The sequence below is a fragment of the Chiloscyllium plagiosum genome, chromosome 18 (genome assembly GCF_004010195.1).
Source record: "Chiloscyllium plagiosum isolate BGI_BamShark_2017 chromosome 18, ASM401019v2, whole genome shotgun sequence".
NCBI lineage: Eukaryota > Metazoa > Chordata > Chondrichthyes > Orectolobiformes > Hemiscylliidae > Chiloscyllium > Chiloscyllium plagiosum.
The window spans coordinates 54,823,831-54,848,459 of record NC_057727.1 but is presented as its reverse complement, the minus strand read 5'-3'; the positions used below and the strand labels follow the sequence as shown (position 1 = coordinate 54,848,459).

The window sequence follows — 24,629 nt, the reverse complement described above, 5'->3', positions numbered from 1 at the left end:
GGATTATTTGTGTACAGCCACAACATGACCTCCCAACTTCTATATTCAATGTTTTGACCAACAAAGGAAAGCATACTAAATGCCTTCTTCACTATCCTATCTACCTGACACTTCATTTTCAACAAACTATGAACCTGCACTCCGAGGTCCCTTTATTCAGTAACACTCCCCAGAACTTCACCATTAAGTGTAAAAGTTATGGAGAATGAGAAGTAATGGCCACAGTTAATTCAGCCATGATCTTACTGAATAGCAGAGCAGGCTCAATTTGCTACATGGTTTACCATTGCTCCTATTTGTTATGGTCTGCTCTATATGTGTTGACTCTTTAGTGCTGTCTGAAATGGCCAAAAGCCAAATGTTAAGGTGACCCTTCACAAGGATTATAAATGATTAAGAATGGGAGGCGTGCTGGCTTTATTTTACCAATGATATCCACATCCTGTGAATGGGTCCAAAAAACATTTTTTACTTTTCTGACAGCTAATGGACATGTCCAATAACTCTTCTCTTTAAGCATCCCAACAATCAATTGTTAATAACAATTTTACTGTTTCTCTCATTCTTTAATTTTCAGACTCAATTTAAATGAAAGATATGGTTCGTGAAGCAAATTATCCATTGAGGTACAATTAATCTTATTGTGGACTTGACTCCTACTATCCAATCTTCAGGTGCAATTCTGTAAAGTTTCTCCCCAGCTCCTGAAATAGCTGCCCCTCTTTATGTAAGAACAAATGTTAGCGAGATACAGTTCAACATTTTAACCGTGTCTCCTTTCATGCACCTTTTCCAGCCCAATGTGTGGCCTGGGTTTCCACTCACCATGTGGAATTACAATAAGTGGAGGTTTGATATTCTTATTCTTTCCAGGTATGAGTAGGATGCTTTCAAATTGGAGGCCAGCTGTCAGCAAATCAAGAAATAACAAAGCACAATTAAAATAAAATGAACAAAACTCTAAAATAATAATTCTTCACTCAACTTTAGGTAACTCTTGGTGACCCACATCTCCCTATTCTTTGAACGAAAAACATTCTCAGAGGTCACAAAACCAGGTTATAGTCCAACAGGTTCATTTGAGATCACAAGCTTTTGGAGTACTGCTCCTTTGTCAGGTGAAGCAGTGCTCCAAAAGCTTGTGATTTCAAATAGACCTGTTGGACTATAACCTGGTGTCGTGTGACGTCTGATCTAGTTCACCCCAGTTCAACACCACATCAGAGAAACATTTTGACTGGGAACACAATATGTGAAATCACAATTAGCTTTTTTCAATGGTAGGAAACCAATAAGAACAATAACTCTAACATTAATATTCTTGTCAATTTAGCACAACTCTGCCCAACAAGATCTACAGGAAATGAATGATGCAGGGCAGAGAAAAAAGATGCTTTTTCCTTTCTTCAATAAAACACTTCACGGGATGCAGTTATCAATGACAGGCTAGCATTAATTTATTCCTGACTGCCCTGCTGAAGGTGGCAGTGAGCCATCTTCCTGAACTGCAGCAGTCTGAGTGCTGGAGGTAGGCCCACAGTGCTTTTACTAAGGGAATTCCAGAACCTAGATCCAAAGAAGGAATCCCAATACAGTCGCAATCATTGAAATTACTCCTTTACCTCATTAACACGCAAGACAAGGAATATAAAATGATAACAACAATCTGACATCAAGCAAGTGCAGTCTCCGAAGGCCTGGTAGATCATGGCACACTCACCATATTAGCTAGAAATGTGTTGCTGGAAAAGCGCAGCAGGTCAGGCAGCATCCAAGGAACAGGAGAATCGACATTTTGAGCATAAGCCCTTCCTCAGGCTTATGCCTGAAACGTCGATTCTCCTGTTCCTTGGATGCTGCCTGACCTGCTGCGCTTTTCCAGCAACACATTTCTAACTCTGATCTCCAGCATCTGCAGCCCTCACTTACACTCAGCACATTAACAAGCCAAAGTGATTTGATGCTTCTGGGATACTTGTGCTACCTATTATGGTCACTATCGCCAAAGTGTTCACCTACCTCCAAAATCTAACACCTGGCCAGGTCCATTTGGTACCCAGCCTCACCCCTTGTTGGCCTGTTTACATACTGTGTCAGAAAACCCTGCATAAATTGAACAAAAACTAACCCATCTAAACTACTTGAACTACAGTATTCCCAGTCAATACTGGGGAAGTTAAAGTCCCCCATAACAACTTCCCGGTTACTCTCGCTCCTATCGAAAATCATCTTTGCTGTCCTTCCCTCTACATCCCTGGAACAAATGTCAATTCTCCTGCTCCTCGGATGTTGCCTGACCTATTGTGCTTTTCCAGCACCACACTGGTATATGAAGCAGTTAAAATGCAGCAACTGAAAGAAGTCATAAAGCTTTTTATTCAAATACGGTTATGCACAGGTGTGCAGGAACTGAAAACAGAGTGATTAAAGATTTAATAAAACTATAAATATCCTTGAGATGAAGATCTGCCAGATGCAATGTGTCCCAAGCTACTTACGGAAATTAGGATGTGTCTGTTCAGGTGGAGGGGTAAAAGTCAGGATTTTCCACTCTATTCTTGACAATGGCTCAGTTTCATCCAGTGTCACCCAAGTAATCCGCTCCTCTTGGCCTTCAGCTGGCAAGAAACCTACTTTCTATAGAAATGGAATAGCTTTTACAAATCTCAGCAATATTGCTTGTTATGTTCCATAAATTTTATAATTGTGGCTTTTCTCTTGCCATGTGGAGCCACTAGGTTAGGCTGTGGCTTATGATGACAAGATAGTACTCTGCAGTGTTGCCCTTTGATGCTTCAATGTGGTCTCACTACACCCTACAGAGCTCAAGAATTATTTACGTCACCTAATGAAGTTAAAGAGGATAAGCCATGAATAATAGACCACTTTACAAGTCATTTCTGTGCACAGAGATACATAATATGATCGCTGGTAATGCAAACATTTTTTTCCATTTTCTCTACAACATGATTATTTAAAATATCAAAATTTTACATAGCCAGACAAAGTTTTCTTGAGCAGATTGAAGATGCAACAGAGTTTATTGCTGCTGTTTCAACCAACATCCTTCTTGGGTATCTGGAAGCCATGTAATGGAGTCAGGTACTCTTTAAAATGTTTTGCAAGTTTTTATTTCAATCTTTGGACTCCACACAGTGACGTCTCCATCAGTGCAGAGGACTGGAAAAGTCTTAAATACAACAGACTTAATTCCCAATCTGGGGGTGCCATTTGTCAGAAAATTGTGCCAGTGCAGGTTCGTTTCTGAGCTTATTCACCTCATGTGAATGTTCAAGAATTCATAAGTGCTGCAGACTGGGTAAATAAAATCACTTAAATACTGCACAGTTAGAATTTTAATATTACTTGCCTAATAAATAATATTTTTGAATATTTAAACATAAGTATACATTGCCAATATTATCAGACTCCTTGGCCCCATACCTGTTTCCTACAATTACAGTTTATGGTCAGTGTTAGATTTCAGACATTATATCATTTTAAGAAAATAAATAGTATGGGTTTAATTGAACCAAAGGGTCTACTTACCAAAGTGGGCGGACAGTTAGGGGATGAACAGCTAACTACCATCAAGTCCTGTTGAATGTCCAGCAGCATCCAGCTCCCAACCTCTGAATCTATGGCAGACAAAACTGAATACTTCAAGTGCTCACTAGTAACATGTCACACTCAGCAGCAAGGCCTTTTCTTACTCAAGATTGATAAGCCTCAAGGAAAATGGAGTTCTGAGAGTGTTCAGAATGTTTCTATGTTGACATGGACTGAACTAGGAGGACCTCTGTATTCAAATCATGAACACTTTAAATTGTCTTCCTAGTAGATTTGTGAGGTTGAAAATCTTAGGCTTGATCAAGAGTTTGTTTAGTTACATTATAGGAAAAAAAAGAACAGTTGAACTAAATTGGACCAAACTTATCTTCTAACATTTTAGACAACTGTTATCAACTCAGTGCCAATAGCAATTTTTGTTTTAAATCTTAAATGTTTAGGGTAACGCTGTTGTAAAATTAATAAAACTGAAATTTAGAAGCAAGTTAATGAAATTTATTAAATCAAAAGCTTTTGGGAGGGCAGCGTGATTCTGACCCTAACAGCCGGACTTGACCATGCTGTCTCTCCCCAAACAACAGGTATAGCAGTTTTTATAGTCTGGATGACACATCCAACAAAAGCCCATGAAAGATGGTTTCTTGTGTTCTTTGCACGTGGACACAGAGATCACTGTTTCCAGGAGCAGCGTACACGCCGTTTTGTTCTGTGCATGCACACCAAGAGATCACTGGTTCCGTGAATGGTATACCACGACGTTGTATTCTGTAAATATTTATTCTTTAGTTAGTTTCTGTCTTCAGTTTCCCCCTTTGTGGTCTGAGACATGCAGGAGCACGACGAACAGACCACCTACATCCAGTAGTCATCAGTAGGACCAGAAAGCGGGGTGACTCCCAGGTGACTCAAAGTGGGAGCGAGCGCTCAGCATAATTCTTGCTGTCAAAACTTTACAACATGAGTTAAGGGCAACCATAACAACGCAATGCGTGATGACAGTAACAATAAACATGATGAAGGCATGCAAAAGATCTGCCTTGTAGCCATCCTAGTCACCCCGGGGGATTATAATCATGAACCTCTTTCCCTTCTTGCCAGATCCTGTCAGCCTCCAAGCGGATGTGATCTGCTAGATTAGTTATATTGTCTGAGGCATCTAGAATGTACATGCAGCACTCAGGGCCAATAACAGCACAGGTGCCACCTTGTGCCACTAGCAAATAGTCAAGGGCCAAACGTTTCTACAATGCAACAGTACGGGTGACAATGACCTCAGCCGACACCTCAGAGATGGCTGTGCTAACAGTTGCAAAGCCATGGACGGTCTCATTAGCCAGCCTTTCCAAGGATGAAGGTGGAGGGAACTGAAATGGCGAACAACAGGGACCACATAGGCAAGATAGCAAGATCCGGACGAATTTGGAAGGAGCCAAAGGTAGGCCTTGGGACCACAGACAAAATAAGTACCAATCTAAGTCCTCAGGTAATCAGTCTGAATTACAGTCCAAACGGTTTTGAATGTTTTACCTATAGTCATGTTGACAACCTCAAGGCTCAGAATACTTTCAGAAAGAAACGATTAGAAGCCGGGCGGGGTAAGGAGCAGGGAATGGGAACATTCGCTGGTTCCGGCATTTCACCCTGACATGCGATTACATTTAAAACAAATAGTCTCCGTGGGCATTCCTTCACCTGTGGTGTTTGTGAGGGACAGAGCCGGGGGTGTATGTGAAAGGTTGTCGTGAGGCTGGAACCAGCCTTTATAGTTTTGCATGTTACAACCTGCAGTGTCCCAGGTGACCTCATTGTTGGTAGAATAAATGGTCTGGTCAGAGCCTTGCATGAATGACTCATTAGATTCTCTGTCAGACCTACCCATGCCCCAAATGAATAATTGTGAGGATCAGTCCTGGTCCAACCACTATTCCTGATTTATTAAATGGAATGGGTCTCAAGGGAATCCCCCCACTAGAGTGTACAGGGATTTGAATACAGACGCAGCATTTAGACAACTGTTATCATCTCCGTGTCAATGGCAATTTTTTGCTTTAAATCTTAAATGCTTAAGGTAAGATACATGCACGACAAGTGATACTTAGGCTTGAACAGTAATTCCTTGCATTCACCAGTCTAATCGCCTGAATAGACTATCCTGTACAATAAGGAAATACATTCTCTGTATGTCTCTGCTGCCTGGTATGCAAACTTGCTCGCTCAAAAATCAAATACCTGTCAATATCAACATAGAAGAACTTATTTCTGTGAGTGCTGCGGATAGGAATGTAATATACACAACAACTATCATCTTTCATTTTGTTTAAATATGGTTCAAGATGACTTTACAGAAAATGAATAGTGTTGTCGCAATCAAAATCTCCTTTAGTGGGCAATTTTCAATACATTATTCAAAAGGTGTATTGAAAAATCATAGGGAACCTGTTGCTGAATTCAAATTTGAATGATAAAAAATCCTAAACTTCACATTCAAAAGAAATCTGTGCTTATGGCGTTCAAAATTTGCGAAATCATTTCAAAAGTTTTAATGCATGGAACCTGTCAATCTGGAGTTTTCATTTTTAAAATTAATCAAAGTTCAGGTCAAATTTGAGGTGGCAACAGAATCGTTTGTTGAATAAGGTAATCGTGCCAGTTCTGACACCTCTCTTGTAGCCACACTTGATATGTCCAAAATGTTGCCTGACATCTTGGCAGCAAGTGTCTTTATAAGCCTGTTTGTCTAACACCTAGTAAAACACATGCGCAAAATGGTTTCACTTCTTGCAGTTACAAGAATGTTTTTCTGTGCTGGCCAGGCTTTCTTCTGTTTTCTAGTGTTGACCTCAACAATAGTTGCAACTTGTTCTTCAAATTTGATTTTTCTGTTGGATGTCCTGTGGATACTTTTTCTCTTCTCCAAATTGTTGAACTTGGAATGTGTAGGCTGTTTCTCAATATAGTGGACAGATATGAGCAGCTGATCAACGTAGTGCACAGCCCTGGATTGCTTCTTCACACTGTGGACAAATTCACCTGTATTTTCACGTATGCACATGGCTGCTGTTTTACCAGCTCAGAACTTCTATATATCTCTATAACTTATTCAAGAATCAGAAATTCTACTTTTAGCTGTTGTGGTTTTAATGTCTAAAGTGATTTTGTTTTGAATTAGTTCATCAGTATTTGCACAAATTTACAGATTTCTGCAAACCGAGTCAATTATATTACTTGTTGACAACAGATCTAAAAAAAAACTTTGTTGCCTCGTATTGAATCTATATTGCTCAAATGCAACGTTCACTTCAGCCTGAAAGCAGCCTTCCAAGTTTTAAAAATTTCTGCCACATTTATTCTGCTCTTCAGAGAGACGAATGTTGGAATACATTTTGAAAAATTATTTTCCCAACATTGAGAGAAGCATAGCGACTCGTACTTCAGAGTCATACAGCCTTTGGTCCAACCATTACATGTCCAACATAATCCCAAACTAAGCTAGCCTGACCTGCCTGCTCCTGGCCCATATCCCTTAAAGCCCGTCGTGTACTTATCCAAATGTCTTTCAAGTGCTGTAATTGTACCCACATCCACCACTTCCTCAGGAAGTTCCTGGGGGTACTCCAGTTTCCTCCCACTATCCAAAGATGTGCAGGTCAGGTGAATTGGCCATGTTAAATTGCCCATTGTGTTAGGTGCATTAGTTAGGGGTAAATGTGGGGAATGGGTCTGGGTGGGTTACTCTTCAGAGGGTCGGTGTGAACTTGTTGGACCGAAGGGGCTGTTTCCATACTATAGGGAATCTGATCTAAAAACAAAAAGAGAACTTTATCAAAGAGAAGTCTATCTACAGTGTGTGCCCCTCATGGTACAGTTACAACATTTAAAAGATATTTGGATAAGTAATGAATAGGAAGGGTTTCGACAGATATAGGCCAAAATGCAGGCAAGTAGGACTTGTTTGATTTGAGAACAAGTTTGGCATGGATTAGTTGGATGAAAGGGTCTATTTCCATGTTGTATGACACTATGACATGGCTATGACAGACGTCTCTACATTACTGTGTTTCAATCCAGACAGTAATCTTGCCAACCTGGATTTTTTGCATCCTATAACTTTCTTTCTATAGCAGAAAGTGACTATATAAAAAAGATGGAGAGAGGTGCAAGGATGAGACAAAAATTAGGCAGGAAATAAAATGCAAGGCCTATATCCTGATTTTCTTTTCTTCAAAGTCATACTGGAAACAGTGTGGATGCAATAGAAGAGGAAAGAGAAACAAGCAATACTTACCAGTAGTGAGTGATGTCACAATTCCTGTTGCAATGTTTATCACAATCAGATCCTGAGAATGGAAGGAACAAACACAGATCAGCATTAGAGACTAAGCCTTATTGGTCATCGGATGCTGCCTGAACTGCTGTGCTTTTCCAGCACCTCTAAAGCAGAATCTGGTTTCCAGCATCCGCGGTCATTGTTTTTACTAAGCCTTATTAGTTGAGTATGTGAACACTTCTGCATATCATGAATGAGTTTAAAGAATGAAATATTTTCCATATCTTAGTCAAAACAGTGTTTAAGAACAAAACAACTGGCACCGGCACCTAGTGAGGAAAGAAAAGAAATGTTTTTAAAAACTCACATTCTCATTTTCAGTTACACCATAGGATTATAGGATAAAAGCAGAATAAAACTTGGTTGTGATGCTGTCAGTGAATTAAAAGCTAGCAGTCTGTCATAGTCAAGAACCAAATGTGAAGAATAGTCATTTGGGTGAAGAAAGATATTGTTAGTAGCAAAACCAAAACAAACCTACGCCTTTCCCTCCAATCTCAAGGAAGAGCGAAAACAAGAATGTAATGAATTGTGAAGTGATTAAACCCATAATTGAGTGCCTTCTCCAATGATTCAAGCATGTTGAAGTCAAAAGTGACAAATCTCATATTGATACACTGCAGTTACATTCCAAAATAAAGTCAACATTGTGAATGCAGCATATTACTCATACCTATTTATACACTTCAAAGTTGACACAATGCTTCACAAACTGAAGTGAAATAGAAAACTAAATCCACACGCAGTAACATTGATTAAACCGAATAAAGATAAATTTGCATTATGCTACTTTAAATAAACATTTGATTACAGAGTGACTTCTATTTAAAACAGTTGTTCAAAATTCAATTCTAATGGACTTCTTTAATTGGATTTATTAAACCAAGGGTACCATGTTACTCAACAACAAAAGATATTCAGTCATGCCTTCAGCTTAATAAAATGTCCCAAAGTGCTATCCAGGAGCGCTATAAAACAAAACAAGACTTCAAGCCACAAAAAAAGATTAAAAACGGTCGCCCCAAAAAGGAAAGAAAGAGAAAGGGAGGGAATTCCAAAGTTGAAGTCCGAAGCAACTGAAGGCATCGACACCAGTGGTGGAACAAATTGAGGCCAGGGATGCTCCGGACAGACCGAGAGAAGAACAAGCCAAGGAAGCTTTGAAAACAAATGAGAATTTTCGAATGAGTTGCCTGACTGGAAACTGATGCAGGTCAGCAAGTACAAGTGGAATAGTTCCATTGGCCCGGGTAATAGTTAGGGCACAAACTGTAACATCTTGAATGAACTCAAGTTGTTGTAAGGTAAAATCAAAGAATGCAGCCCAGAAATTACTAGAATAATTAACTCTTACATTAATAATGACACAAACAAACATTCCAGAAGATGAACAGAGGCAGTAGGGAAGTTAGACAATATTATAAAATGGAAATAAACAGTCTTCGCGATGGTGCAAATGCAGTCAGAAGCTCATCTCAGGGTCACGTGGGTAGCTAGGAAAAGGAACAGGAGCAACAGCTATAACCTTCACAATTTTTTACTGGAAGAAATCGCCACTCATCTATTTCTAGATATCGGAATAGCAGTCTGATAGTTTAGCAATGATGGAGGAGTTGAGAGAGGTAATAGTGAAGTAGAGTTTGGTGTCATCAAGGATGTGTGAAAACTGTGCCTGTGCTTTTGGATGATCTCACCAATAATGAAGATTCATCATCAAAAACTTTAATTAAGAAGATTTTTAGCACAAGATTTGCTAATGCACTTGGGCACATTACTCTTTTCTTCTTCTTTGGATTGTACTGCTAATTTATCTATTCTTCCACAATTCTTTCAATCCTCTCCTGAAGTTGCCAATCCTTTCCATTTGGTCCTTTACATGCAGCACTACCAGAACCTTCTGGTGATATGCAGGGCTTTCACATTATAGCAAGGAGGCAAAGGCCTCGTGGTATTATTGGAAGACTAGAAGCCTGGATAATGTTCTGGGGAACCAGATGCAAATACCATCATTGAGAATTAAGAGTCGAATGACGATCATGAAAACCAATAGTAATATTAGGGGAAAACATCTATTTGGTTCACTAATGCTGTTTAAGGAAATCTGATGCCTTTACCCAGTCTGGCCTACTTGTGACTCCAGACCCACAGTTATGTGGCTGATCCTTAGCTACTCCCTGGAGTGATCATGGATGGGCAGCCAGCAATGCTTACATCCCATGAATGAATAAAAAATTACAAAACGCTTCCTTTAACATCAATTATCAACCTGATTTTATGCTCCTTTTCTATTTGGTCCTATACAATGATAACCCAGTTACCTTTCTGCTTCTCTGAGCTGTGTCAATCACGACCCTTTGACTATCCCTTGCCCAGCAGTTCAGCGCCAGGTCAGAGCAGTAAATGCCAGTAAATCCATCTGAAACATACATTTGTTATTATTTTAAAAAGTATACATGTAATACCATCAATTTGAATTCATGTCTAACAATTCTCAATGTTCAGTGGATGATTATTTTCTCAATGTAACAAAACTGTAGGTTTGTTCCCTAACAATAGGCTTCAGCCTTTGTTGCACAGAGCGTACAGAGGAATTATTCCCCAGTGGGGATTTTTTTAAAATCATAGTGGAAACAGGATCCACTTGTATATTCAGAGTTGGAAGAAAAGAAAATCTCTAGGGCAGGTATAGCAACTGCTCTGCTCCACAGTTGTAGTTAAGGTTAATTATATTGAGATAGATATATGTACTGCTCAGGAATATACCAACTGACCAACGGTTTCTCAACCTTCCAAGAAAAAAATATCATATTGATATCTGGGACTGATTTGGAAAGAAAAAATTGGGTTCCAATCAAGTTCAGACTTATCAGATTAGTAATTTACTTAAGTAAACTTGAAATGCGAAAAAAAGTAACATGTCAAGATATTTTCAGATACTAAAATACAGAATATGAGATACAGTAAATGAGTTATTTCCCTCGTGAAATGTGTTCATTTGTAGCACACCCGCCAGAAAGGAGATCAATTTGGATCAATAGTTCAATAAGTGCTCACAAGTGGGGTTTTTCTTGTTCTTTTTTTGAATCTGTTGTTTACTAATAGATGGCGATTGATTGCCCTGATTAGTCCATAAATCCATTATCACTGTATCACATGACTACTAGGACTGGAGAGGAGAACTAAATAGATTTCTATTGTTTCTTGCTTAGAAATCCCATTCTTTCAACTGGTTTCAGCCCTCCTTGTTGAGAAACAGGAAGTCAGAAATAGTATAAGGAATAAAATTTGAAAGTCTACTCTGCTACATCTATTACAATGTAGCAATGTATTTTTTGCACAATAATGATATTGTGAATTAATGAACCTAGGAACTAAGTTCATTCTTTAAACTGTGGTGTGATTTCAGTCGTAACAGGTAGCAGAGGTGACAACATTCATCAGTGGTGCTGCCAGGTATGGGAGCAAGAAGATGCCATGGTTTCTGGTGCTGAACGCTGTCCTGTGACTTTAGTGGAAAATGTGCTTAAAAAACACAGCCAAATGGCCTGTTGACAATAACATTCCAGACCTAAATGTGCAAACTGGCTCCAAGATACTGTAAAGTATCTGGTGCCTCTAGAACAGTACAGGTACAATCTGCAGCCTTAAGAAGGCTGTTATTTTTCAAACTAATAAAATGATAAACTTTTCATCACTCACCCACAGTTGGATAATCCACAACTTTCACCACAGTTGATGTTATTTTTTTGTCCAAATTATACTGAAAAAAATTATGTGATTCGTTACAACAACAGTTCCTAACAACAGTGTACCTACTTCAGACTGACTGCAACAGTTTAAGGTGGCAGCTGACCAGCAATTTGTCAATGGCAATTCCAGTTGGCAATAAATACTAGCCTCACCAGTGACAATTAGCCCAGGAACCAAGCTTAAAAAACTCACTTATTTCAATTATTGCACAGTTATCCCTCAGTGCATTTGTAACATTACTAATTCATCATCCTAGTCATTTGGGGATGACCATCACGAGGTCAGTTTTAATACAAGTCAGGAACATATTTTAAGTTTCTTCTCCATTACTGTCAACACTCTAAAGGTGAGAAAGGATCATTGTGAGTGCTGACAATTTATTTTCCAATGGAAGGATCAAGTCCAACCCATGCAACTTGTGATCCACAGCGACATCAAAGAGGGCATCGGGGATATGACATGCTGGCTAGAAATTTAGCATTGTACGAAAAACTGACAAAGTGAATCATAATCTGGATCAGTGGTGCTGGAAAAGCACAGCAATTCAGGCAGCATCCGAGGAGCTTCGAAATCGACGTTTCGGGCAAAAGCCCTTCATCAGGAAGGGCTTTTGCCTGAAATGTCGATTACGAAGCTCCTCGGATGCTGCCTGAATTGCTGTGCTCTTCCAGCACCACTGATCCAGAATCTGGTTTCCAGCATCTGCAGTCATTGTTTTTACCAAAGTGAATCATAAGCCTGCAGCACATGCCAGGAAATGAAGGACCTCAGCTCACTAGGAATTGGTCTTTGGACTTCATCTATTTAACTGTTAAGATGTTTGTGTGACCTGTTCAGTTGGGGTTCAGCAAAACTTACTGACACCAACACCAAGCTAGTTTGAAAGGTAATTGTCAGGGGGTCTTGAGGAGGGCTGTTGAGAGATCCAGCCAGTGCATCAACTGCAGTGTTGCTACACAGCCAGGAGGTGCATCCGGTTTCGCCTCTTTGACTAAGCTTTTGCTCCTCCTGTGTCGAACCAGAATCTGTCTTCCTCTCTATGAAATATTTGGTCATTTGCTCATGATAAATGAACTAAATAATTTCTTTTTTAACAACTACCTGACTTGTACTTTTGCAATTTAAGACAAAAATACTCACTTGAAGTTTTTAGGCTTATAATCTTGTATCTGAGTATGGTAACAAGATCAAGTTTTGTATAATTGTCCAATTTTGATTGTTGAGTATTCCCAGAATTAAAATAGGCAGTGTTGAATATTCAAATGTTTTCTGATATTTTAGAAAGCTGGAAAATATTTACTTATTCATAAGATTCTTTGAACAAATTTACAGTCACATCGAGGAAGATACTGACCAAGGATAAGCTGTGACACTGATGGTGGGTCCCAACATCACTACCCTCCAGGTAAATTAAATAATGCTGGTCAAGACTAAGGCGTGGAGAACGCACAGTATGTACTCCTGAAGAAATTTGCGCTGTAAACAATAATTTAGCAGATTCAAAAATTAGAATTCACACAAGCATCTCAATTTGTCAAGAATAATTATATTCAGATATTTGGAGAGTTGGGGCAGAATAGCATTTGAAAACAAGTCATGCAGATTATCAGATATAGTTATTGAGTTGCATTAAAATTTACACTTCGATCTCAGATACATTTCTGCAATTGAGTTGAATTCTCAAGGAATACCCGGGTAGCTAAATGTAATTTATATAGTGTGAATATGGGAGCGAATGAGTTACATGGGGCCTAAAACAGGCTGCTGGGAACGAGTTGCGCTTCACCTAAACTACAGGTTTCTTGTCACGGATTATAGTGAATTTATACAGGCTGCTGGGAATAGGTTTCACTTCTAAACAACACTTGAGAATAAGCTACATTAGGCCTAAAAGGGTGCCTGGAATGAGTCATAGCAGTGCTATCAGGCTCCTGGGAATGGGTTATGCTAGATTTAAATGTCCTACTCGAACACTTCTTCATGTGGAGCAACTGCCAAGAATTAAAATTGCCAAGTATTTCATAATCAACTAACGTGTACAATGTGACTAAGAAAAATCACTTACAACATTCGTTCCCCTTTAGGTCCACATAGTACAGCACTGATCTGATACAGAAACAGAAATGAATGAGGTTATAGTTTTATAAAGGAGAAAGTGAGGACTGTAGATGCTGGAGATCAGAGCTGAAAAATATGTTGCTGGAAAAGCCAAGCACGTCAGGGCAGCATCAAAACTTATGCCCGAAACGTCGATTCTCCTGCTCCTTTGATGCTGCCTGACCTGCTGCGCTTTTCCAGCAACACATTTTTCAGCTCTGATCTCCAGCATCTGCAGTCCTCACTTTCTCCTTTATAAAACTGAACCCTGATAACAGTCTAATCCTCTAACAGCACCATTAAGTTTGCATCTTGAGTCTCCACGCACAGTGAATTTTCAGCATGCATCATGACCAGACCGCTGTCACTATGCAAAGCTACAGAGTATTATTGATAAATTCCTGGAAGAAGGTTGTCAGCCTATCCTTTCAGTCTGAAAGATGCACATTTCTCAATAAGAAGCAGGGGCTAAGATCCAATTTGTGTTTCTTCAATATTTTTCTAAATACATCAGAAATGCACTGAGGTAATAATGCTGGAAGGCTTTAGCTTGTTTGCAACATTTAGGCGCATTGTGAGTTAACTTTGACAACTATCGAACACATTAAACTTTCTTTTCCATCTCTGAACAACATGCTGAAAGTGCTGCTCCGAAAGATTCAGTTTCATATCCTCACAGCTCTTCTGGAGCATGTTTTTTTGAGTTTCTCAAAATGACAGATACCCATGCTGTCAAATTAACCAGCCTTCAATTCCAAACTCTTGATGTCAGCTTCAAAAATGTCAAATTAGATGCAACATAACATCTGATATTGAAGAAAGTAAGTCACCATCTTGAAAGGTTAAATGTTTGACTCTCCACAAATACTGTCAGACCTACTGATTATAAGGAAGCAGTTTTGTTTTTATTTTAAACATACTGTGCTCCATCTCAGCCTGTACCTCAGCCCAGATCTTAGGCAAGTGTCCCTTTGCAAGGCTTTGGTAATTTTACAGTTCCCAAAACATGTACCTCCATTGTAATTCAGGTTACTTCGTTCTGAGTATATATTCATCTTTGTAATTTTGTTAGTTAACAGATTGATTGAAAGTTAATTGTCAACTATCCTTAATTTGCTCGAGCAAATAAGAATTATATGTTATAATGTTACAGACAACTAAACATTGATGTTTTGTTTTTGCCTGTTAATCTTAAGAGGGATCAATAGAAATCACAATTTAGCTAATTTATACATCCCTTTTATTTTCTATAATTTTGCAGAGAGAGTTTGAAATTGTTTTGAAACCTTTAAACCATGATATACATATTTAACTAGGCTTGCCTTCTCTCTTAAAATATGTTTTGTGGAATAAATTTCTGTTTTATTGGCAAAACCAAAATGTATAGCCTTGAGTATTTACACTTTGCTGGAAGGCTATCATTTTAAAACAAAAAATGAATCTATCTAGCCAGATTGCATTTTTGGATCTGACTTGCCCAGGGGTAACATCAGCTGGGCATGATAACGCGGTGGATCACGCAGAGATCAGAGTTCAGAATTTAAGAGGGATCTGAGTTTATTTTAAAGATTAGTATGTGGAGGTGCCTAATACAAATAAGCTTTGTCGTGGTTAAATTAATTACACAGATTTCGAAAATGGATTTGAATGTCACTAAATTTTCTGGATGTAGGAGATAGAGGAGTAGATTATGTGCAATCATTGACTGAGGCTAAACTGAGAGAGTTAACAAATAAATTGAAGGTAAAAGCAGGATTGCGTCAGAGGAAGATGCTTCACATTATTATCTGACATTTAGAATAAGGATATCTAAAATCGAGATGTCAGAGCACAAATTAGCTAGGAAACAGCTAGAAATGAAAATAAAACCAGGATTTAGAAGAGAAAGAGATGACAAAGAGAGAAAACAGGAAAGTGGAAAGCAAGGAGAGAAAAACAGAGACGAACGGAAAAGAAGATGGACTTAAAAAGCTTGAATTCCAAAGAGATTGGGTAATTAGACAATGAGTTGGCCACTGAAAAGCTTAAAGATAAGAAAAAAATAGTTGAAGGATGATTTTGATTCCAATGAGGACTTTGATTTCATTTAAATTCTTAGTGCCGAAACTTACTGAGCATGGAGTAGAAAAATATTTCACCTCATTTGAAAAGGTAGCTGGATAAAAGTGGCTGAAAGAAGATTGTACATTGATGTAACAAAGCATTTTAACAGGTACAGCTATGATTGTGTGCACCAATTTGTCAGAAGAGCTCTCTGTAATTTATGCAACTGTTAAGAAGGTTATACTTACTGTTCCTAAAGCTTATCAATTGGAATTTACCATAAGAAACAAACCTAATCAGGCATTTTGAGACTTTGCCAGCTCAAAACAAATGCTGAAGGATCAGTGGTTTAGATTAGTAAAACAAGTGAAAAGTTTTGAGAACATAAGATAATTATGATTACAGGAACATTTACAGCTAACATTTCTGCAAAGCTAAAAACTCACTTAAAGGACTGTCAAGGGTAATGATCAGAGAAGCAATAGTTCTGGTAAATATCTACATCATGCAGTGGTAGGGAAATGGTCACACTGCTATACTCAAGGAAATCAGAAGAAGGGAAAAATCTGCAGGTGGAATGGGTATTAGTTTTAGGGACAAACAAGGATGCCAAAGTAATAAAAGAAAAAAGTGATATAAAGAAAATAACATATTTCTATTTTAATAAGACTGGACATACCAAAGCTAATTGTCAGAGGTTAAATGGAAGACCAAATAAGACTGTCTAAAGAATCTTCAGAAAAGGAGGAACTGAAAACGAAATGGGTATTAAAACTGCAGCAGTAGTATAAAGAGACACGTTACTATCATGAAAATATTAGTCTTCCAATATTGAAGAGGACAGTCAGGCCAGTGGGAGCTCGAAGTATTTTATCTTAAAAAGGTAAGGTATTCCTTTACACTACAAATCAAGGAGGTAAACAAAGATATTGAGGGAAACTGGAGGAAGTCTGTTACCGATTTGGGCTGAAGATATTATTTGTTTTCCAGAGGGGATAATGAAGGAGAATATTAATTGAAGATACGCATGTATGATACAAACACTTCCCATTATACAGAGTTGGATTAAAGAGTGACTTCATAAATGAGAAGTAGTTAGAGTAGTGAAGTAAACCCCTACGGATGAAATTGATATTTTTCTTGGGAAACGACCTGACTCGTTCAAAAAATTTGCCCTCACACAAGGTAGCAGCACCACCAATGGAGATAATATCTGTCTGGGAGCTATTTTACCATAAAATCACTAGATGGAGATTGAATAACCGGTCAGTTATTTTTTGAAGAACCTGACTCCATGCTAATTGAAATATTCAACAGTGAAGAATGAGAATCTTGTGCTAGCTCTACATAATTTTGAAATATCTATCACAAACAATGTGAAAGAAATGTCAATTATTCTAGGCACAATGCATAAATGTTTTTCTTGGAAACTTCCAGGATAAGTGGGTTGATTTGGAAAAGGTTAATTCTCCAGTCATACATTTTAAAAACTAACTACACGTCTGTAAAAGAAAATAAAAACAGACACTTTATCAAAAGCACATTTGAAAGAAACTGAATGCTATGATGCAAGTGGATTTATGTAAAATGTGATTGCCATATAACGCAATATATTACTAGTGTTAACATAACATAAAAATTGAGATAAAAGGAATTTTTTAGAAAATAAAAATGCCTCAAACAAGGAGCACTTGGATGTTGATCTTAAAAATGAACTTAGTCAATTGTTTCGGAACCATGATTTTAAACCAGTATGCCCTAAAGTGTCAATGGAACAAAAGTGTTAATTGGGTGTTTACGAGGGAAGACAGTTTAAGCCATTTGCTTTTCAAAAGCTAGCAAGCTTTTAAAAAATTTGTTCAAAATCTTTTGGGCATTTTAATGGAGACTAGACTGAAGTCAGATGCAAGTACAATTTCTACTAGAAAAAGGAGTTTGTTTGGAAGAGTTAGGGAATAATTACCTCAGGGGAAGAGTTTAGTTTACAAATTTCCAGACCAAGAGTGTTTGATTGGAAGTCAGCACATTATCAAAAATCTGAGAAAGTTGTGTGATTAGTCAAATGAAATTGCCTCACAGCTTTCAGGTCCAGAATTAAAAAAGCAGCAGCTAAGTCAAACTTACATTTTTGGTAGGGAAGAAATATCTTTGGATTTCAATTAATTATAAAGTGATGGTGTTTGGTTTTAGATGCAACTTTGTTTAGCCATGTGTTCAAAAGTCTTTCAATTTGTGTATTAATTAGATAGCTTGAATTGTTTCTGTTTTGCTGGGATCATAACGACATAAACACACTTTTCCAAATGCAATGTCTTCAAGACCCTGTAGGAGAAGGGAATGGTGCAGCCTATTCCCTGAGCAGACCGTCAAAGTTATTGGACACAATCTTGCTCACCCGAACTTTCAAACAAAAAAACTAGATGTGACTTGCCAGTGGTGAGAAAAGACTTTGCAAATAACATCTGGAAAAGATGCAGTGATTTTTGTCAAATTTAATCACGTGTGGCTCCCTGGTGCAAGACTGTACTCTATGGGCCATTTCCAGGTATGCAACCTGAAACAAACATGACTGCTGCTGGAGGACAATGATTTGATGAGAGGTGCTGTTCAGCCTGCCTGAAACATTTTGGTCTTCTAGTCCAAAGAGTTGTCCACAGTTAACGAATCGTTGCAGACTAGCACAATTCAAGGTCCATGGCTAGATGCTCAATAATATACCAAGCTAGGACCTCTTGTCACAAAGGGTCAATGGGGAAAGGCCACTCTGAGGCCCCCTTTATGTCATACATAGAAGGGCTGAGAATTCCCTGGTTGCTATCTTTGTCATTGTGGTATATTGTAAAAGTCAATTGTTATCAATTCCTACTGATGCTCAGAGAGCAACATATTCTATCGAAAGAACTTGAACGGTATTGCACTTTCAGTGATGTCCAACACTGAACCTCAGTGTGCACCATTATCCAAACAAATGGATAACAATCAGAACATTAAACCTTTGATGGGAATAGGAAATGATGGCACTGTTCCTAGTTTGATTGGCTTTGGAGAATTGCTAAAGTGAAAGGACTTAGGCATAAAAATCCATCTCAAATTTCCAGTTTGTCCAGGCATTTCAAGACTTTAAAAAAAATACTATTTGCACTGCATAACAGACATTACTCAGTAACTTACTTTCGGTTGGTGCAGTATTTCAGACCCAATCGCCAGGGTATGTGCCACCAGCCAACAAATATGATGCCATTGTCTGTAGGGGCCCAGATCGCCTGGGAACACAGCAACAGGTCAATTACCTTATGGTGCCACATCATTTGACAGAGAGCAAGTATACCTACAGCCTCCAAATTCTTGGAGATATCAATACAACTTTTTCAGAAGTAATTTTTCACTCAAATTTATGTTCAAACTTATTTGCATATTATTTAATGCAAAATGGTTTCATGGTGCATCTCAATCAGGTTATTCTTTGAAACTTAATTTCCTTGCATTAAGAGAAAGGATTTAACCTGACACAGCTTCAATAAGACAGCTGAACCTTTTTTTAAACCTGAACTGACAAAGGAAAAAAGAATCAGCATTTTTACACCAGCGTCTAGTTCACCAATTGACTTCAAACAACTGAAAATGATACTAAGAAATTACAAAAACATTTATAAATGTTTGACATTTTTATAAATGACCTGGGTGAGGGCATAGAAGGACGGATGAGTAAATTTGCGTATGCCACTAAGGTTGGTACAGTTGTGGACAGTGCCAAAGGATTTACAGGTTACTGGGACATAGATAAGCTGTAGAGCTGGACAGCAAATGGAGTTTAATGCGGAAAAGTGAGAGCTGATTCACTTTGAAAGGAGTAACAGAAATGCAGCTTACTGGGTTAATGGTAAGATTCTTGCTAGTTTAGATGAGCAGAGAGATCTTGGTGTCTATGTACACAGATTGCTGAAAGTTGCCACCCGGTTGATAGGGTTGTTAAGAAGGCATATGGCGTGTTAGCTTTTATTAGTAGAGGGATTGAGTTTCAGAGTCATCAGGTCATGCTGCAGCTGTACAAAATTCTGGTGCGGTTGCACTTGTAGTATTGCATACAGTTCTGGTCACTCCATTATAGGAAGGATGCGGAAGCTTTGAAAGCAATTCAGAGGAGATTTACTAAAATGTTGCCTGGTATGGAAGGAAGGTCTTATGAGGAAAGGCTAAGGGACTTGAGGTTGTTTTCGTTGAGAAGAGGTTGAGAGGTGACTTAATTGTGATATGTAAGATAATCTGAGGGTTAGATAGGGTGGACAGTGAAAGCCTTTTTCCTCAGATGGTGATGGCTTGCACGAGGGGACATAGCTTTAAATTAAGGGCTGATAGATATGGGGCAGATGTCAAACATAGTTTTTTCACTGAGAGAGTAGAAGGGGCGTGGAATTGCCTGCCTACAACAATAGTAGACTTGCCAACTTTAAGGGCATCTAAATGGTCATTGGGTAGACATATGGATGAAAATGGAATAGTGTAGTTTAAATGGCTTCAGATTGGTTTTACAGGTCGCCACAACATTGAGGGCCGAAGGACTTGGACTGTGTTGTAATGTTCCAAATTTTCTTTGGTGTACAATACTCAGTCCTTCAGTTGAATTGCTCTGCAACAATGAATGAGAGATGGCAAAATCCCTCGCTGGTGGTTGTCACTGCTCTTGCTATTGGGTTTTATACTTGAAAGTTCGAGGCATTCAGGCAGCAACTATTTGCAACTCCCTCCATACAGCTTCATGTCTGAAAAAGGTAGTACTCATATACTGTTGATGTCGCAAATGACATAATGGAACAGAAAATATCTGCTAGGACGTTGCCTGCGCCTAACAGCAGAAAATACAATGAGTGCATCTAAGACACCACAAAGTATGGATAAATCTTGCCATTATAGGAAAATTAATTGTTTAGTTGTTATTACCACTGATAAAATTCAGTGTCAAGTTTGACCTTATACATGTATATTTTTTAATGATGGTAGGGAAGTATCTGCTTTCCAGCCAGCGACCAAGAGTAAATAGTAAACAGCCTGCTGTAAAAGTCTCATTTGACATTGCACTGACATACTAACTCCAACACGTGCTCTGTGTATATTCAAATGTTCTTATCCCTGGAAATAATCAAGATTCAAAATACTGAGAATGGTGAAAAATCAAAACAAACTGTCAGAGGCTGCAATCAAGTGTTTCCAGTTAGGAAAAGTTTTACTTTTCTATTGTAAAGGAATGGAATTTTTTTGAATTCTTAGAAGGATTTTTCTCCTGTTATTTGATTCTATCAGTTTCTATTTTAACTTGCAGCGCCTCACATTATTCACCTGGGAGAAGCTGCAACCACACCGCCACTGGTTTAAGCCAGGTACCTCAAGAATGAACAAGTTTGGCTGGATAACCGATGCCATAACTTCCCCTCCTCCCTGGTGGTGGTTGGAGGAGAGGTGGAGAACACAGCCTAAACTAAGGGATGATGCTAACTCTATGGTAGAAATCAGAAACACAAATCAGTCTATATCATAGAACTTCATGTTGAGTGCTTAAAGTTCTTTGCCACCTCTGGAAGAGCATAACTCTGATTGGTGCTACTAACTCTAGAAGCCGAACAAACATAACAGAGCTAGGAAAAACACCAACCTGCCCAGGGGAAATGTGTTCAGGAATCCCCTGAAGCTCAGAAATGTTTCCAGTCTCGATATCCAATACGCACAGCACTGGGGTGCTCTGATTCACCAGACCTTCACCCCAGTCCTCCAAGTACAGAAATTGATCTGCCTGCTAAAGAAGATCACAGCATATAGAATGAATCAAGATCATTTGGCCAAAAAAGACTGCTTCATGTATAAATATGCCTTATTCTACACACAATTTAAATGGATTCTGAGTAATCCAAGATGGAGGACGGGAACATTTCTGGCTGTAACAGCTGCGCCTTTTTTGAGGTATTTTAGGTGCTGGAGGTGATTTCCTTGAATTCTAGGAGCAGCAATTACTGTTTTATATGCTATTGCATTGTTTTGGAACTTTGGAAAATAAAAGTCAAAACAACAGCAGTTTTAAAAAGGGAGAAGAACAGACAAAGGAAGCACATGGTGAGGTCAGTGCAGGAGGGAGGGGGGCAGAGAGAGAGAGAGAGAGAGAGGGAGAGGCACAGTTACTGCCTTTGCTGTTTGAATTCATGTATTGCTGGACATCGGATTGTGTCTGGGAAAATTAACAAATAAACAGTGAAATTCACAACTGATCTTGAAGGAACTGTTTGGGCGAAGTTCACAGCACAGAATCAGATAAGTGAATTGTTTTAAGTGTGGCCTACACAAAGTCTGCAGTAGTGAGTAGAGTGGGTTCGTTCTTGATTCTATGTTTTTTGAGATATGTCTCTTGATTAAACTTAAAACATAAGTCATAACTATTAATTTAACCTGGGGCAGTGTTTTGTAGATGAATAAGACGGCGTTATTTTCTGGGTCTGTAGATTGTGAAGGAGCAAAAATGGCCTTTAGTAGAGTGATATGTACGTCTTGTCAGATGTGGGAGTTTAAAGAGAGCTTAAGGAGTACTGCGGATTATATCTGCAATAAATGCTGTTGGTTGCGAATGTTATCAGATCAAATAAATCGGTTGGAGAGACAGTTAGAGGCAATGAGGAATTTGCAACAGCAAGGGGATGTGATGGATGGCAGTTATAGGAAGGGGGGAAAGTCTCAGATACAGTCACATAGATGAGTTAACTCCAGGAAAGGTAAGAGAGATAGGCAGCTAGTGCAGAAGTCTTCAGTGACTATACCCATTTCAAACAAGAATGCTATTTTGGAAAATGTAGGGAGTGATGGATTCTCAGGGGAACGTAGCACGAACAGCCAAGTTTCTAGTATCGAGACTGGCTCTAATGCAACGAGAGGTATGTCGGATTCCAGGGGATTCTCTAGTCCGAGGTACAGACAGACGTTTCTGTGGCCAGCAGCGAAAAAGCAGAATAGTGTGTTGCTTCCCTGGTGCCAGGATCAAGGATGTCTCAGAGAGGGTGCAGAATGTTCTCAAGGGAGAGAGGGGCCAGCAAGAGGTCATTGTCCACATTGGAACCAACGACATAGGAAGGGAAAAGGTTGAGATTCTGAAGGGAGATTACAGAAAGTTAGGCAGGAATTTAAAAAAAGAGGTACTTGAGAGTAATAACATCTGGATTACTCCCGGTGCTACGAGCTAGTGAGAGCAGGAATAGGAGGATAGAGCAGATGAATATACGGCTGAAGAGCTGGTGTATGGGCGAAGGATTCACATGTTTGGATCACTGGAATCTCTTTTGGGGTAGAAGTGACCTGTACAAGAAGGACGGATTGCATCTAAATTGGAAGGGGACTAATATACTGGCAGGGAGATTTGCTAGAGCTGCTCAGGAGGATTTAAACTAGTAAAGTGGGGGGTGGGACCCAGGGAGATAGTGAGGAAAGAGATCAATTTGAGACCGGTACAGTTAAGAACAGAAGCGCGTCAAACAGTCAGGGCACACAGGGATAAGGTAGGACTAATAAATTAATCTGCATTTATTTCAATGCAAGGGGCCTAACAGGGAAAGCAGATGAACTCAGGGCATGGTTGGGAACATGGGACTGGGATATCATAGCAATTACAGAAACATGGCTCAGGGATGAGCAGGACAGGCAGCTTAAAGATTCAGGATACAAATGCTACAGGAAGGATAGAAAGGGAGGCGAGAGAGGAGGGTGAATGGCGTTTTTGATAAGGGATAGCATTACAGTTGTGCTGAGGGAGGATATTCCCGGAAATACATGCAGGGAAGTTATTTGGGTGGAGCTGAGAAATAGGGAATGGATGATCACCTTATTGGGATTGTATTATAGACCCCCTAATAGTCAGAGGGAAATTGAGAAACAAACTTGTAAAGAGATCTCAGCTATCTGTAAGAATAATAGGGTGGTTATGGTAGGGGATTGTAACTTTCCAAACATCGATTGGGACTGCCACAGTGTTAAGGGTTTAGATGGAGAGGAATTTGTTAAGTGTGTACAAGACAATTTTCTGATTCAGTATGTGGATGTACCTACTAGAGAAGGTGCAAAACTTGACCTACTCTTGGGAAATAAGGCAGGGCAGGTGACTGAGCTGTCAGTGGGGGAGCACTTTGGGGCCAGCGACCATATTTCTGTTCGTTTTAAAATAGTGATGGAAAAGGATAGACCAGATCTAAAAGTTGAAGTTCTAAATTGGAAAAAGACCAATTTTGACAGTATTAGGCAAGAACTTTCAAAAGCTGATTGGGGACAGGTGTTCACAGGTAAAGGGACGGCTGGAAAATGGGAAGCCTTCAGAAAGGAGATTATGAGAATCCAGAGAAAGTATATTCCTGTCAGGGTGAAAGGAAAAGCTGGTAGGTCCAGGGAATGCTGGATGACTAAAAAAAATGAGGTTTTGGTTAAGAAAAAGAAGGAAGCATATGTCAGGTATAGACAGGATAGATTGAGTGAATCCTTAGTAGAGTATAAAGGCAGTAGGAGTATACTTAAGAGGGAAGTCAGGAGCGCAAAAAGGGGACATGACATAGCTTTGGCAAATAGAATTAAGAAGAATCCAAAGGGTTTTTACAAATACATTAAGGACAAAAGGGTAACTAGGGAGAGAAAAGGGTCCCTCAAAGATCAGCAAGCCGGCCTTTGTGTGGAGCCGCAGAAAATGAGGGAGATACTAAACGAGTATTTTGCATCAGTATTTACTGTGGAAAAGGATATGGAAGATATAGACTGTAGGGAAATAGATGCTGACACCTTGCAAAATGTCCATATTACAGAGGAGGAAGTGCTGGATGTCTTGAAA

General features: G+C 39.0%; 1 protein-coding gene across 7 annotated transcripts in view; it reads right to left on the bottom strand.

The window, feature by feature from the left end:
• LOC122559105 (acylamino-acid-releasing enzyme-like) overlaps nucleotides 1-24,629 on the bottom strand; it is a 64,155-nt gene that overhangs the window by 21,432 nt on the left and 18,094 nt on the right. For 4 of the 7 annotated variants that reach the window (XM_043708401.1, XM_043708405.1, XM_043708402.1 and 1 more), the window contains 10 exons: nucleotides 21,435-21,575; nucleotides 18,959-19,050; nucleotides 13,713-13,753; nucleotides 13,002-13,123; nucleotides 11,597-11,657; nucleotides 10,216-10,313; nucleotides 7,856-7,907; nucleotides 3,550-3,638; nucleotides 2,499-2,637; nucleotides 826-906 (listed from right to left, as the gene is read on the bottom strand). In XM_043708401.1, coding sequence (XP_043564336.1) covers nucleotides 826-906; nucleotides 2,499-2,637; nucleotides 3,550-3,638; nucleotides 7,856-7,907; nucleotides 10,216-10,313; nucleotides 11,597-11,657; nucleotides 13,002-13,123; nucleotides 13,713-13,753; nucleotides 18,959-19,050; nucleotides 21,435-21,575 — 916 coding nt within the window. The remainder of the gene's footprint in view (nucleotides 1-825; nucleotides 907-2,498; nucleotides 2,638-3,549; nucleotides 3,639-7,855; nucleotides 7,908-10,215; nucleotides 10,314-11,596; nucleotides 11,658-13,001; nucleotides 13,124-13,712; nucleotides 13,754-18,958; nucleotides 19,051-21,434; nucleotides 21,576-24,629) is intronic. The other 3 variants (XM_043708400.1, XM_043708404.1, XM_043708406.1) reach the window with 3 other exon arrangements.